General features: G+C 39.6%; 1 protein-coding gene across 14 annotated transcripts in view; it reads left to right on the top strand.

Annotated features, from left to right (window-relative positions):
• The window catches only part of ATG7 (autophagy related 7), a 238,976-nt gene that overhangs the window by 83,014 nt on the left and 138,818 nt on the right, over positions 1-17,144 (top strand). Inside the window, exon 18 of one of the 14 annotated variants that reach the window (XM_038565625.1) lies at positions 5,480-5,622. The exons of the other annotated variants lie outside the window; for them this stretch is intronic. Within the exon in view, the coding sequence (XP_038421553.1) occupies positions 5,480-5,503 (24 nt within the window). The 3' untranslated portion in view covers positions 5,504-5,622. Of the gene's footprint in view, positions 1-5,479; positions 5,623-17,144 lie in introns of those variants that run through there. 14 annotated transcript variants of the gene reach the window in all.

Here is a 17,144-nt window from a genome sequence, read left to right as displayed (position 1 = left end):
GGGGACTCCTGGGTGGCTCAGCGGTTGAGCATCTGCCTTCAGCTCAGGGCGTGATCCTGGGGTTCTGGGATAGAGTCTCACATCAGGCTCCCTGCATGGAGCCTGCTTCTCCCTCTGCCTATATCTCTGCCTCTCTCTCTCCTTGTCTCTCATGAATAAATAAAATCTTTAAAAAAAAAGTAAATATCTTGGGGGAGGTTAGGGTGTTTTGAGGGTAACTTTGTATTTTGATATGATTTCATACTTACAGGAAAGATAGAAGAATAGTACAGAGAACCTTCTTACACTCTACCCAGATTGACCAGTTGTTTGTTTACATTTTTGTCCCACTTATATATGCATACTCCCCTCCCTCTCACCCTGCTTCCTCCTCCTCACCCTTCTCTTTTTTCTTGCAACTTTGAGAGTAAGTTGGAAACACTGTGTCCTTTCCAACTAAATACTTCAATGTGTATTTCCTAAGGAAAAGGCTATTCTCTTACCTAAACACAATATACTTTTCAAATTCAGGCAATTAATTTAATGTTGCCACAATATTCTTACCTAATCCACAATCTATATTTTAAATGTTGTTACTCGTAACAGTAACAGTCTTTATAGGTTTCTTTTCCCAAACCAGTTCAGGATCAAGCATGCATTTAGTTGTCGTATCTCTTTGGCTTCCCTCAATCTGAAAAAGTTCCTTAACCTTTCTTTCTTTGTCTTTCTTAACCTAAATATGTTGATATTTTGCCAGTTATTTTGTAGCATTTCCCTCAATTTGATTTTTGTCTCCTGTTTCCTTATAATTTGAGTCAGGTCATGAAATTTTGGCACAACTACCAAAGACGTGATGATGTATCATCATGTTAGGAGGCACATGATATATTTTATCCCCTATGGTGATGTTAATTTACCCTCTCCCATATTTGTAACTACCTTCCCCAATGGTGAAAAACCTGGATCTCATTATCCTGCATGTATTTACTCACTTGCTCCAGTCTAGAATACATAGAAAATAGTTTCAAAATTGCTAGCTCATACCACTCCAGAAAATAAACCTACTAATTAGAGTTCAATCTTTGTCCATGGTTCTTTTTTTCTAGGTAAAATTTATATACACTAGAGAGCATGAATCTTAAGAGCAAACAATCCTGTAAGTTTTGACAAGTGTATACATGCATGTAACCCACATTTCAATCAAGATATAGAATGTTTCCATCGCCCCAGAAAGTCCTCTTATCCCCCTTCCCAGACCATCTCAAGGAAGGAGGACAGTATGTTGAATGTTGTGACCATTCTCTTTCCCTATAAGGGGTAAGCTAGGTACCTTCTGGTATTTTATGCAACAATAGCCTAGTTTCTGGATCCTAGAGGTTGATGAGAAACTTCTTTCAAATCTGTAGTCAGGAACAGGACTGTGCCTGAGGGGATTGCATGTGGATATTCTTCTTGTACAATCTGTCACACACCCTTTGTGATACTACAGGAATAGCCTTGCATGAAGAAGCAGGTCCCGGTCTTGGTTTTCATACTGTCTGGGACCTGCCCACTGCACAGATGCAGCAAGCTGTGCCCAGAAACCTGATCTGGGGATTTTAATTAGCAATTAGCAACCCTAATAATACACTTTGGTGTTTACCACGCCATGGGTCTTCTATTGATGGGTTCTGATTAAACTTCCCACAGTGACTTGCTATTAACTTTTTGTGTGTGCCTATGTACATGTATCTTGAGTGATAGAGAGGGTGTAGGAATAATACACTTTGGTGTCTTCCTGTAATAAACTATACGGGTTGTGTGTTTGTTGCCAATCTGTCCATTTTTTGGATATTTTGTAATCAATGTTTTTCTAACCTATTTCTTTGTTACTTAGGTAGTATGAAATAACAATACTCAATTTAGCTGTTTTAACTTTAGGGAAAACCTCTGTCCGGAAGCAATCTCTCTTGCCTCAGGTTCTACAAATGCACCCTTTCCAGGATAGAAAAACAAATCATAGATATGCAAAGAGAGGTAAAAGTCTTGCTGTATGGCTGTTAGTAGGTTTCATTCATTCAGCTGTCATTTGAGTTCCTGCTAGGTGCCAGAAATACAATGACTTAAAAAGAACGCTATCTAGAGATGAGACAGATCTGTAAACCAGCAATGATTTCCCTTATATAGTGGTATGCTGTGCAGTCAAAAGTGCATCCTTTTGTTGGGGTGTCCCAGTACCCATTAATTTTTCAAATAGAGACCAGGGACAGCATTGCAGAAAGTGACTTTTGAGTTGATGTTAAAGGATGAGGAGGAATTTCTAGAAGCACATGGGAGGGAGGTAGACCAAGAGGGGAAAGCATTGTGGACAGGTGGAATTACATAAACAATAGCCAGAAGAAAGAAAATATGGTACATTTATGCAGTTCAGTATAGCAGTTGTGACAGAGCATTGGACACCCAATTCCCTACAAACTGTCCTCTCTGTGCCTTTTCAGTTTCACTTATTCTTGAGTTGGAATCTAGTGTACTTTGTCTAACATTTGAGGATGCTGTTTTGAATTTTACAATTCCATATAAAATTGTTTCTCACCTAACACCAAGCCTAGGGGGTTTCCTAGCCTAAGGAATCCAGCAGCTGCAACACTGTGGTGTGGAGGCCAGGAAGTTGTTCAGGGGATTTCCAGGGTCCTGGCTCTGAGTCCCTTGCTGGCTGCCTGAGTGACCACAAGCAAGGTGCTCCCTGTTCTGTCCGCCTCCGTTTCTTCTTTTGTTAAATGAGTCAGTTGGATGAGATAAGCTCTGGCTCTCTATTGACACTCAAAGTTATTAGCTTTTATATTTTCTTTACTTAATTTTATTCTTTATTTCACAGCAATCTATTTGAATGATGGAAAAATCAGAAAATATATTTAGGTTAAAGAAGATAATCGACTATTCCAGGCACTCAGACTACAGTTAGCCATTGACCTCTACCCTACTAGACTTAAGGGGAAAAAAAAATTCTATGTAAGGAAGTATGTGTAGATAATTTTTTTCTCTGAACATTCCTATTTTGTGTTTGAAATTAGCTTTAGAGAGGGATTTATGGTGTTGCACCAACACTCCCTGCTTCTCTGATTTGATAGGGTTTTAAATCTCAATCATTTATAAGGACTGGCCAGAGCCCAATCGGAAGAGCTCTCCAAAGTTTGTGCCAGGAATTTTTTCATACAGCTTCTCAGTGGCAAATATTACTCAAAACTGGGCTGCAGCCAGGCTTTCCTTCTCCTTTCCAAAAGGGACATAAATCTCTGATTTGGAAAATGATGAGTAACCCCCAGGTTCTCCTTTTCCTATCTCATTTACCCAGTGAGGCCTCAAGTCTTCTGTTGTAACGTGTGATGGATTCCATATGCATGGTTGTGTGGTATAAACTGTATCCTACATCTTGTGCTTAGCAACTAGTGTTTCCCCAATCTCCAGAACTGCTTGGTTCCCAAAAGGGGACAGAATATCTAGCCAGAGCCAGTGTGGCATATGTAGCTGCAAGCCCTAACCTCGGAGCTCTTGGCTCTTCACCTCCTTGAAAAACCTTGGACATTTCTCCCTTTGCTTTAATTTCCTCATCCATAGAGTGGGGAAAATATTTTCTGTTTCCCAGGGAAATTGCAATGACTGACGTGTATCCAGTTCCCTGTGACCAAGTAGCAAGGCCTTTGCCCACTCCTGGGACTGATGTTGACATCAGAAATAAGAAAACAAAGACCCCTGTGATTTAAATAGGTCACCTGGGGTGTGTGGAGCCCCTTCCAGGCTCACTGTACAAGTAGGTACAATGAGAGGCCTGAGTGAAGGTCAAGGCTGCCCTGGTTTTGAGAAGCTGCAGAAACCTTCCATCGTGACTCATGACAGATAACTGCCAAAACCTTCCCCTTGATTCCAGAGAACTGAGCCTTGTCTGTTACTTTTGACCAGTGGTTTTCTGAGACCACCTAATTGGTAGTTAAGTTTGTACTGCTTATTCTTCTCCCTGTCACCTGTGGTTACCAAGACATGCCTAGTTTGCTTGAACACCTTTTTTTCTTACAGGATCCTTTTACCATCCACACCAGAAAGTTTAGAACTGTGTTCTTAACCTGGTTCCACAGGCTGCCCAGCCCAAATATAATCTTCAGGGTGTTGAAAATCTGTGTTCCTTTTAGTTTGGAATAAATTTCATTTACTTTTAACCTCTCCTCCTCTCCTTCACCCAAGCCCATCCTTTGACGGAGTGGTTCTTAAAATTTTTGAGTCCTGGACCTTGTTTAGACTGACCCTGCTTCCCTGAAAAAGATGCAAAGCCACACACAGTTTTGCAGACAATTTCAGTGGTTTCATGAAGTCCCTGAAACCTTCCTGTGGATCCTAGGAAAGCACCCTTGTTCTATGAGTTTTTCTTTGATACCATTCCCAAGCTGTTCTGTATGAGCCACTGGGGAATGAGTGTTGTAATCAGCCCTACCATGACCTCTTATATGGCTTTGGAAAGTTGCCATCTCTCTCTGGGGACTCATTTTCCTCAGCTGTAGTAAAGAGAGATTCAGGAACTCATCTACCACTGGGTTTTGTTTTATGACTCTGAAATTATAGAATCTCTTGATCAACTATTCCATTTCTTTAGGCCCAACTAACATTTAGGATGGGGAAGATACTGACCCTGCTACCAGTGGACAAAGAGCCGCAATTATCCTTTGCTCATGTTCCTTCTTATATTTTTATTTACACAAAACCTATATTTATATTTTATATTTTTATATTCATAACATGTGTGTTGTCTTTAGAAGGAAGAGAGGGAGGATCATGGTAGTAACTGCTGGGTTTTTTAAATAAGGGAGCCATCAGCTTGAATTGGAAAATCTTTTATGAATGTACATACTTATACATACACAGTTTGTATACAGCATATAACTCTTTAAGTTGAATACTGAAAACACCCAGATACATATTATGTGAATTTATTTTAATCACTATTGTCATAGCAGTTCACTTGAACAAACATTAGAGCTTCTAATTTATGATACATTTTTTAATGATACAGAGGCAAATAAGAGCCTCTGAAGTGTCCAGTGATATCCTTTTGGACAAATAGTAAAATTATATGACATGATTGAACAACTTGCTATCCCAGAATTATCTAAACATCTTTACTCAAGAAATGTACTAGCTTGGAAGGCAAACTAGTTTTTAGTAAATGATAAAACCAGTTTTTAGCATTTACTAGTTTTAGTAAATGATAGTAAACTAGTTTTTAGTTTGAATAGTAGGAAAAAATCACGATTTAGTAGATGAATAAATGAACAGCAAGACAGGATAAGAAAAAATAAGATAGTTTATGTCCTCTAGGAACTCACAGTGTGGTATGTAGCTAAGACTCAGTAGCAGAATGCCCTTTGCCTATTAGTGCAGAGGTGTGATTTATCATTATGCCGTAAGTGGTAGCTAATTACTGCATGTTACATTTCAGTGTTCTGAATATTTACCAGCTGATCTTCTTTTTCAGCTTTTACTGTCTCCTTTGCTTTAGTTGATGCTTTCGATGATTGTTATTATGTTGAAAGATCACTTCCAGAGGATATTAAAAGAAGGAGCCTTTGGGATTCGTCAGAGTTGACCTAACATTTTATTAAAGGACACATTTTGGCAATGAATTCTTTGAAGGGTTTTGCTTACTCTCCTGCAGGATTTTTTTTAGAGTCTCCAATTTATTTCTTCTAAAAGGCCTTCCAATATCCTGTCCAGGTATTTCTAAAAGAACTTATCACCACAGCCTTTTTTTGCCATAGAAGATATGAAAGAACTGTTGGAGAACATCCTATTCCTAAAGTTACTGTCCTTATAACTTGCTTACATAATATTTTGTGTGATGATAGTGATAAATGGTAGTGTCTGGCCTGCCCTAGTTTAAAAAAAAAATTTTTTCTTTTTAAATTTTAAATTCTGTGCTGCACATGGGGCTCAAACTCATAACCCCGGGATCAAGAGTTGCATGTTCTACAAACTGAGCCAGCCAGACATCCCTCGTCTTCCCTAGTTTTAAGTAATTTTTTCATCATAGAAACTAAAGATTCTTTCCTTCACAAGGAAGGAAAGACTACATTATTTTTCTTTTCTAGAATATCTAATGGCTGATTAAAGCATACACCAAAGTTCGACATCTTGAATTTATGGCCATCAGACTAAAATTGCAAAATATCTTCCCTGTGATCCTGAAATGGCTGTAAGCATGCCAAATATAGACAATCAGTGGGAGAACAGACATAGCAAGTTTTTTCAAATAAGAGGGACCGGGCAGCCCGGGTGGCTCAGCGGTTTAGTGCCACCTTCAGCCCAGGGCGTGATCCTGGAGACCCGGGATCAAGTCCCACGTCAGGCTCCCTGCATGGAGCCTGCTTCTCCCTCTGCCTGTGTCTCTGCCGCTCTCTCTGTGTCTCTCATGAGTAAATAAGTAAAATCTTAAAAAAAAAAAAAAAAATACGAGGGACCATGTAGAAACTACATGAGTGCATATCCAGCGGGGTCTTGAGGAATGGCAGTATCTCTGGGATCACTGCCCAGCCTCCCATGAGGACTGCTTTGAAGGGTATGTTGCATAGTCCCAAGACCTGTAGTCAGAACTTATCTGTCTGTCCTCATGACTCTAGACAGTCTTGATGTCTTTGTAGTTGACTCTGGATTCACCAGAGCATTTGGATACTTTGAAGACCTTTGTCAGCACTCCAACTTGAGATAGAAATCTATGTGAATGCATATTTTTATGTTCTTTGTAAAGGCAGGAGAGAAAATTTGGTTTCTCTCCGTCCTTAGTTGTGCCTGAGATTTCCCTGTCAGCTCTTTCATGAAGGACTCTGAAGGGGAAATGGTAACAAAAGTGAGAATTAAGGCAAGTTATTCATTGTTGCGTTAATACTTTTCGCATATCCCAAACATGGGACGTGAGCTTAGCATCACTCTTTATGGGCCCATATTTAGATTTCCTTTTAGTTCAATTTGACCTGACAGACTTGATTTCAATCATAGTACAAACAGATTTTTAAAAATAAGCAAGTACAAACTGACTTAATAGTAGAGTAACATGTTAGGAAGAAAACAAAAACATAACACGCGTCACTTGGCTCTACTAGAGGAGTAAGTTTTATTTCCTAACATCTGCCATTCTTTACCTAATTGCTTACTGCTTGTTTTTGAGAATATTTCAGTAGGCCCTTAATACCTGAAAAATGAGACCTGTGACGCCCTTCGTGCAAAAGGACTGCAAGTCCCAAGAAGTGGCCCTTTCACAGTGTCCCTGAGGGAGGCTGTGTGCTTGTTTCAGTTCTGTTGTACTCACACAAAACAGTTGACAATTCTTAGGAAATTGCTTCAGATCTCAAAATATTTTCCTCTTAATAGCCTCAGCAGTGGTAAGTTCTTGACCTTTGAAGGGTGGGTTTGAATTTTGGAAAGGCTAGAAGTAATTTGAAGCTGTGTGTTGTGAATCAAGAGAACAAGCAATTTGCAAGAAAAACTTCAGGAATTAAAAAACTGCAAGAGCTTCAAACAGTTTATGGATCTGAATAAGTGAAACTACTAGTTGGAAGGGAAGTCAGAGTATGCTAACGTTTTGGCTACAAGCTGGCTGAGAGATAACAAGACATTTTAATATGGTTTGTGCCATAGAAATGGACATTAGCTTTAGAGATAACACTGCCTGCTGTGTGACCGATGAAAAGTATCTCAAACATTCTGTGCCTCCCTTGGGTGGAAAGCAGTTAAGATAACCTTTTTAGTGGCAATGAAGATTAAATCAGACCTCATGTGCCAAGTGTCCTATAAGTGTGCCAAGTGTCCTATAGGTGATACTGTAAATGGTTTTTTTTTTGTTGTTTTTTTTGTTTGTTTGTTTTGTGGTTTTTCTCTTTATTTGAGAGAGAGAGAGAGACCAAGCACAAGTGCAAACAGGGGGATGGGCAGAGGGAGAGGAAGAGCATCTCAAGCTGACTCTGTACTGATCTCAGAGGCCCTACAGGACCCAGAGATCACTGGAGCCTAAATCAGGAGTCGAATGCTTAACTAAGTCACCCAGGTGCCTCAGTACGGTAAATGTTTTTTGTTTTTTTTGTTTTGTTTTTTTTTAAACATTTTTTTTTATTTATTTATGATAGTCATACAGAGAGAGAGAGAGGCAGAGACACAACAGGCAGAGGGAGAAGCAGGCTCCATGCACCAGGAGCCCGATGTGGGATTCGATCCCGGGTCTCCAGGATCGCGCCCTGGGCCAAAGGCAGGCGCCAAACCGCTGCGCCACCCAAGGATCCCGGGTAAATGTTTTTAATTGTTCCTTCTTACAAGCAAAACTCAGATGCCATTTCCATTTCCTTTCACAGAAAGGCTCACTTTGTAATTTACAGCCAAAAAATCTTTCTATCTTTAGAGGCTAAAAAGGGAAGGAAACAAAAAAGGATGAGCAGTTCTTTTAAAAGGGCATGGCCTCGAGAGGTGAGCAAATACTAATATACAAGTTATTAGATTTTGTCTTTTTCCTTCCTTTTCGCTTTTCAAGTAGGCATTTAACTTAGGGGTTTCATTGTTAACCAGAATGAAGCTGAGGTTTAATGTTCCCAGGAATGTGCACTAGGGGAAGAGATGAATCCTCTTATTTGGTGAAATTTCTGTGCATGTATCTGACTAGTGTCAGGCCCACAACTCTAGATGAGCTGGCATGAATCTTGGGGAAGACTTCTTGGTTATGTTGCCTCTGAATTCTGAATTCCTCTGTGCCCTCAGAGGGCAGGGGCATAAGAGAATCAGGGTGGTAGTTCTGTGGCAGCACCAGGCCTGCTGCTGGCAGTACTGTTGTTCTTGCCCTTGTCCCACATTGCTCCTCAGAAGCCTTTCTCCAGCCTCAAGCATCTTGTCTTGTCTTATTGTGGCTATAAGTGGTTAGAGCAACATGAGCAGGGAGGACCAACTGGCTTGGCTTCATCTCCTCAGATGCCGCAGTGTTTCTGTCTTCACCATTTTATGAATGTCTTCTCGGTGCCCTTTCCAAGCTTCCCAGGAAGTGTCTAGCAAAAGGGCTACCCCAACTATCAGGCCCAGAGCTCATTAGGCTCAGAGAAATGACACAGAAACCCAAGATTTCCAACCCTCAGTTCACTTACATACATATTAAGCATCTCGCAATGATGTGGCAGAAATAACTCAGTTTTCATAGAATTCCAATGTCCTTGGGAGAGTTATGGGGTGGAGGGTGGAAAGATTCCATTTAAAATTTTTAGTGGATTGGCGGGATGAGCATTGGGTGTTATGCTAAATGTTGACAAATTAAACTCCAATAAAAAAAATTTTTTTTTAAATTTAGTGGAGGACGCCTGGGTGGCTCAGTGGTTGAACATCCATTTGCCTTTGGCTCAGGGCATGATCCCAGGATCTGGGGATCAAGTTCTGCATATTTATAATAAATAATTTTTTAAAAAATCTTCAAAAAAAATAAATGACATTTTTAGCAGTTTTGAGGACTGATTGGTTAAGCTCCATGGTGAACCAACTGGTTATCCTTGGGAGACTTGTCCTTTTAAAGGAGAATCCTGACCCAGAAGAATGTATTTCTTACAGTCACATTTTCAGACTGACATCAGGAAAACTGTGTGCACTAGAGCAATTTCTAGGTGCCCTCCAGCACAGGTGTGGGGGGGGGGGGGTGGGAATGAGAGTTTCAAAGTTTTTCCTCAAAAAATTGTTATGACAAACATAGTTGATTTGACTGGGTTAATTTTCAGCTTAAATATCTTTATTTTTTTTTTTAAAGATTTTACTTATTTATTCATGAGAGACACAGAGAGAGGCAGAGACACAGGCAGAGGGAGAAGCAGGCTCCCTGCAAGGAACCTAATGTGGGACTCGATCCTGGATCCCAGGATCATGCCCTGAGCCAGAGGCAGACACTCAACCACTGAGCCACTCAGGCATCCCTCAGCTTAAATATTTTTAAAAACATTTGGAAGGTAGGGACATGCAGCTGCTGAGAATCCAAGACAGTACTGTTTTGAAAATGAAAATGATTCTGGTTTGGATTTATTTAAGGAAGTAGGATAGTTGCCTCCCATCTATCTATTCCTTTGAATACAGATACTCTTTAAATGACATCATTTTGAATAAAATATGGAGTCCAGGTGGTTTGGGGGCAGTCAGTGGGAAAAGTTATATATATTTTTAAAAAACAACAACAACCAAAATAATGCAATGCATTATTGCATTCCAAGGGCCAAGAGACAGAATGATGGTATTTTTGGCAGGCTTCCAGGCCCAGCAAAACCCACACCCCAAGGCTGTCTCTGTAGCTTCCTGTGGTTTTCCCACTGAAGAGAAACAGCCTTTTTTCTTGGATAGTCCAGGAGGGCAAGTCTGTACATTAGCTTGATCAGCATGATGCTCCTGCTTTGAGGTTATTGCTCAACAGGATCCTTTTCGGGAATTTGATGCGCCACAATTGTTACAAACTAACATGCATTTTAATCTTTTTGGTAGAAATCAGTAGCTTCCTATGGTTACAGGTTATCTAGTTACTATGTGGTTTGTAACAATAAAGTCAAGTCTCAGACCAGATTTTGTCACACATGTGAATATTTATTAGCAAGCAGACACAAAAGCTGGTCATTCAGCAGTTCTTATAGACTGAGAAAAGCCCAACGTCATCCTTTTCATATGTATCTCACATCAAATATTCAGTAGAGACAGATCCAAACATATTCTTATTAAAGGACATATCTAACCTGTCAGTTGGATGAGGATGGAATCTTCTTCTGTTAACTGTCCAGACCTAGGACCAGAAGCTTAGGCCCAGAGTGCCACTGCAAAGGGTGGTAGGCTTCCTGGTTTGTCCAACTCTTAGAATCCACATGTATATGTAAAGGTATATTTCCAACCAGCCCATCTATCTTGAGCACTATTATTTTCATTAGAAAAAATATTGCCCCACTCCCTCGATAATACTCATTAGAAAAACCCTCCAGTGTAGATTTAGGTAACTATAACTAATTAATACACTCTGATTTGGGAGTTTGGATCTCTTCTGCTTAGTCCTTCAAATGTGAACCAACCACACCCAGATGATGCATTACTCATTAGGGTACCTAGTTACCCCTAGGAAGTAGAGAGTGTATGGTGCTCATCATCCATGTACACTCTACATATGCTGAAGTATTTTAAAATAAATTATAGACAACATAACAGTAGGTATCTCTTTATTTGGACCTGGAATATTGTGTCTTGTATAATGTTGCCAGACATTAATGAGTGACCTGAAATTTCAGTTGACCACTGACTGGCCTGCTATGATGAATAAACCAGAGCCATGGATGAATGGTTCACCTGTGGAGCAGAGAAAGAGAATTAGTTTTGTAGACTTTTTCAAGCTCTTTTGCATTCCTCTATCTAATCTTCTGATATGCATGAAAGTATTTCCCACCCAATTTTGCAGAGAAATCTTTTTTTTAGAGTCACAGAGGAAATAGGAACTGTAACTTGAACCTTTGTTTTTTATAGTTCCTCTGTACTATATGGGTAGATTGCCACCAGGAAGAGCTGTCACAATTCTTCAAGGAATACCATAGAGTTTTCACTTTGGGGCAGGTGTGGGCAAGGTAAGGCCATGTGCTAAGGACATAATACATAAAAGAATATTGAGAGATTAGTAGTTTAACTCATGGTAAGCCATATAATTCAAACCAGCTGTTTTACTGAAATCACCTAAAGAAACTAGATAAATCATTTTTTAATCTTCTTAAACATCAAAGAACTAGTAAATTGTGAAGAATTATTAAGTTGAGACTTGAGAGAGAATCTGAGCCTAACAATGGTGCCTCTTTTGTCTTATGGGCATTTACTGATCAAGAAAAGGAAGTTGTGGGCAGCCCCAGTGGTGCAGCAGTTTAGCGCCGCCTGCAGCCCGGGGTGTGATCCTGGAGACCCGGGATCAAGTCCCACATCAGGCTTCCTGTATGGAGCCTGCTTCTCCCTCTGCCTGTGTCTCTGCCTCTCTCTCACTCTCTCTGAATAAATAAATAAATTAAAAAAAAAAAAAAAGGAAGTTGAGAAACTGAGCTCACCTGTGGTATCCTTTCAAGGTTAAAAACTGTAGCCTGGGCATTGTCAAGCTTAGGAAACGTGGTAAAACACTCCCTCCTTTGAGTTGGGACTCCCTAAAGAGATACACTGAGGAGTAATGGTAACTGGAAGTAAATCAACTCTCACGTTGGCTGCAGCTCTGTTTTTGCATTATCTGATAGCTCACAAACTTTAAGGTTTACTTGGATTAAGATGACTGCATGTAGCTAATGCCCACAGGTGCCAGGTAAAAGCAATGAAATCATATCAAAGAATATCATGATCCCAGTCTTCAAATTACTTCTACAAATAATTTTTCAATTATAGTACCCAGTCACAATCAGAAGTAACCATGCACACAAAGAAAGAAGACACCAAACATGAAAACTAACAGAAGCAACAGACAACATAAATAGACTCACAGAGATTCTAAATATGAGACTTACCAGAAGCACACTGTAAAATACTACATTTTCGGGATTAAAAGAAAAAGCGCCAAACTTTATTTTAAGCAGAGACTGAAAACTCCAAAATGTGGCTTTGGATGTTTAAAAAAAAAAATCAAATTCTACAACTAGAATACAAAAACAAAGTGAACATTTTATAGGCTGTCAGACATAGCAAAGAGCAAATCAGTGACCTGAAAAAAATGGGTTAGAAGAAACTTCAATATTTAAAGTGAAGCATGAAGATACAAAAAGATGGGAAATATAAAAGGTAAGGTAAGAGTGCTCTTATCACTTAGTAAATTACAAGGGTTTCAGGAGCTCTGAAACCCAGGGGCAGATACCAATATATATATTTTCCATTCTCTCACAGAAGCATACAAAAAAAAAGTCAGTGATGGTAATTGAAAATCTGATCAACATGATTAAAAAACCTATTCTAATGAACACATTGCCCCAAACTGTGAGGTACACATTCTTGTCAAGCACAGATATTTTATAAGAATTTTCCATAGCCTGAATTAATGAGCAAGTCTCAATATCAAAGACTGAAACTATACCGAATATATACTTTTAACCCAATGTAATTATGCTAGAAATCAGTAATAACTCAATAACTAGGAAAATCATTGCCATATATTTATTTGGAAACTCAAGTGTCACTCCTAAAGTCATGAATTAAAGAAAGATATAATGGAATTTAAGAAATATTTTAGGGATGCCTGGGTGCCCAGCAGTTGGGCATCTGCTTTGGCTCAGGGTGTGATCCTGGAGTCCTGGGATCGAGTCCCACATCAGGCTCCCTATGTAGAGCCTGCTTCTCCCTCTGCCTGTGTCTCTGCCTGTCTCTCTCTCTCTCTCTCTCTCTCTCTGTCTCTCATGAATAAATAAATAAATAAAATCTTTAAAAAAAGAAAGAAAGAAACATTGTAAAGGAGTGATAAATATTCCATGTAAAAATTTACAGGATATAGGTAAAGGAGTAACCTGATAGAAAAATGGATAGCCTTAAAATGAAAAAAAGACCTGAAACTAGTGAGAAAATATTTATCTGAAGAAGTCAGAAAAGGCAGCACAACAAATACAAACAAGCCAAAGGTAGAAACTAAAGAGAAGAGCAAAAAGAAGATAAAGCCAAGTAGTGGAAGTATCTCTAAAATTGATAAGCCTCTGCTGAGGCCAACCATGAGGAGACAGAAAACACAATTAGCCTGTATCTTAACAACATAGTATTGAATTTTTTAAAAAGATTGTTATTCATTAGAGTGAGCGTGCATGCACACATGCATATGAGGAGGGGAGGGGAAGAGCAAGAAGGAGAAAAATCTCAAGACTCCCCACTGAGCACAGAGCTTGTGTTTGTGGCTCAATCCCATGACCCCCAGATCATGACCCAAGCCAAAACCAAGAGTGGGACGCTCAACCAACTGAGCCACTCAGGTGCCCCTAACATAGTATTGAATTTTTAAAGGTTAGATAGATACAAAGGAATAAATGCCTAAGTTCAGCATTCAAATACAACAGAACTAAGAGATGGTGTTCAGGAAGCAGATTTAGGTGGAAGAATTAAAAAAGAAGAATAAGGAAGTGGTTATCATACAAGTCAGTGTTTATCTGAGAGAGGTAGATGGGGTGTAGTGATTGTAAAGTGCGTTTTGTGGGGACTTCCAATGTGCTGATGTTCTCAATTGTAATACAGGAGTACACTCTACAGTATTTTAAGCTATAACATTTCATGTCTGTGTTATTTCATGACAAAAAGATTAACAAACATGCTTGTAGGTGTTTTCTCGCTCACCCATCATTTACGTTATTCTTTTAGCTCTACACTAAAGGGTCTCAAACTAACACATTGCTTTTTAGAGAATGCTCATTTTAGCTAGAAGGTTTCTAACACAAGAGTAGAGGTGACCTACTGGTAGATCACACAGCTCAACAACCTTAGGCCGTAGGGACCAAGTCCAAAGGAACTTACTTACACCATACTTAATTTAAGCCAGTGTATATAGATTTTTTGAAATTGAGATTCTACTATGTGTTCCTTCTTATTCTGGGCACCTGAATACAGAAGCCTACAGGGCAGGCCGATAAATACATGAGTGGAGTGAACTAGTTTGAAGATGAGAGGAAATGAATGGGGACTATGGCCTGCTAGAGCACAAGTTCTCTCTGAAGAGCAGTGAGGATCCAACTCTGATTGATCACTGACTTGTGGAAATTTGGGAATAAAGTTGCTATATCTTGTTATTTCTTTATTTGAAGAGTAAATGGAAATCTATATTTTAAAGTCAAAGCATCTGATTCTTAGTATTAATTCAAGCATATATTTTCCCCAAATTTTCCATGAATCAAACTAAACCAAACCAGTGTCTGGGCTATTTCCAGTCAATGGCCATTAGTTTATGGCAGTGACATCAAGGGCCATGCAGATAGAGATAGAGAATAATATATAAAATAATATAATCAAATGCCTAGTTTTTTCTCAATGGACCTTTCCTGCCAAGTATGTGCTTGTATAATTCTCAGTTCCAAAATTAAAAGAAAGTCACTGAACCAAAATTCACACATTACAAAGTCAGGGTAATAATTTACTTAATGAGAGCTGGCTCTCTGTGCAGGGAATCTAAAAACTTTTTACCATAAAGAATTTATTCGTCGGGCTCCCGGTGCATGGAGCCTGCTTCTCCCTCTGCCTGTGTCTCTGCCTCTCTCTCTCTCTGTATGACTATCATAAATAAACAAAAATAAATTTAAAAAAAAAAAAAAAAAGGGATCCCTGGGTGGCGCAGCGGTTTGGCGCCTGCCTTTGGCCCAGGGCGTGATCCTGGAGACCCGGGATCGAATCCCACGTCGGGCTCCCGGTGCATGGAGCCTGCTTCTCCCTCTGCCTGTGTCTCTGCCTCTCTCTCTCTCTGTATGACTATCATAAATAAACAAAAATAAATTTAAAAAAAAAAAAAAAAAAAAAAAAAAAGAATTTATTAAAGGGATTGACTTAAACTGCTAAATAAACAGCAATATCACACAGTAATTTCTTTTAGGAGGGACAGCTAAAGATGCGTTTTTAAAGTTAAGGGAACATACATGCTTCTTCATGGGTTGAATCTAAGAGAAGGTCCTCCTGCTTAGATAAGGGAAGCATTTCCAAAAATGTGGTCCTAAGACCTACAGCATCTGTGTCTTCTGGAAACTCACTAGAAAGGCAGATTCTTAGACCCCACCCTATACTTAATTAATGAGGCACTAGGGGTGTGGCCCAGCTCACTAGGGGATTCTGATGTGTGCTCCCAGACCAAGGCTCAGTAGTTTTTGTGCTTTGTGACTTATTTTGAAGAATGGCTTTAGAGAGATGTACATTGTTAAAGTTTCAAGTGTTTTTTTTTTTATTCCCCATTCTCCAATTGATCCTTTGAAGAATATCTTCAGTTTGTTATAGTCATGAAGAAACATGATTTGGGTTAGAGAAATGACTGAGAAAGAAAAGTTCTGTCCCTAAAAATTCCATTTTAAAATAAAGATTCGTATACAAGAAAGATACAATCGTACCTTCTCTTTGCCTTCCTTATCCCCTAGTCATAGGATGAAATAGATGCAGTTTTCAAGGATATTTTTACTGTTAAGGGCATTGGGGGAAGGTAGTAAGACAAATAGATTATCAAGAAAGATTATACATTTTTTAAAGATTTTATTTATTTATTCATGATAGAGAGTGGCAGAGACACAGGCAGAGGGAGAAGCAGGCTCCATGCAGGGAGCCCGATGTGGGACTCAATCCTAGGACTCCAAGATCACGCCCTGGGCTGAAGGCAGATGCTAAACTGGTGAGCCACCCAGGGATCCCCCAAAACATTATATTTTTAAAGATGGTGGGTATTTCAGCTTGTTTGTGTTCAGATGAGAATATGGAGAGGTAGGGAAAATTCTTGTCTGATTCCTTTTGTTTAGATAATGAAGGATAAAAGATCACTTAAGAAACCAACATCTAGGGGGATCCCTGGGTGGTGCAGCGGTTTAGCGCCTGCCTTTGGCCCAGGGCACGATCCTGGAGACCCAGGATCGAGTCCCACGTCGGGCTCCCGGTGCATGGAGCCTGCTTCTCCTTCTGCCTATGTCTCTGCCTCTCTCTCTCTCTCTCTGTGTGACTATCATAAATAAATTTTAAAAAATTAAAAAAAAAAAAAAAAGAAACCAACATCTAGGGATGCCTGGGTGGCTCAGTGGTTGAGCATCTGCCTTTAGCTCAGGGCATGATCCCAGAGTCCTGGGTTCAAGTCCCACACCGGGCTCCCTGCATGGAGCCTGGTTGTCCTTCTGCTTGTGTCTCTGCCTCTCTCTCTCTCTATCTATCTCTGTATCTCTCATGAATAAATAAATTTTTATTTTTAAATAAATCTTTAAAAAAAACCTTCTACTTAATGTACACTTTTTTTTTTAAGATTTTATTTATTTATTCATGAGAGACACAGGAGAGAGCGAAAGAGGCAGAGACACAAACACATGGAGAAGCAGACTCCATGCAGGGAGCCTGACACAGGACTTGATCCTGGGACTCCAGGATCATAACCCAGGCCGAAGGCAAGCACTAAACTGCTGAGCCACCCAGGGATCCCTTAATGTATGCTTTTAACTTATGTA

Source organism: Canis lupus, chromosome 20, assembly GCF_011100685.1.
Source record: "Canis lupus familiaris isolate Mischka breed German Shepherd chromosome 20, alternate assembly UU_Cfam_GSD_1.0, whole genome shotgun sequence".
Taxonomy (NCBI): domain Eukaryota; kingdom Metazoa; phylum Chordata; class Mammalia; order Carnivora; family Canidae; genus Canis; species Canis lupus.
Note: the sequence above shows the minus strand (reverse complement) of the source record. Positions and strands in the feature narration are given on the sequence as shown.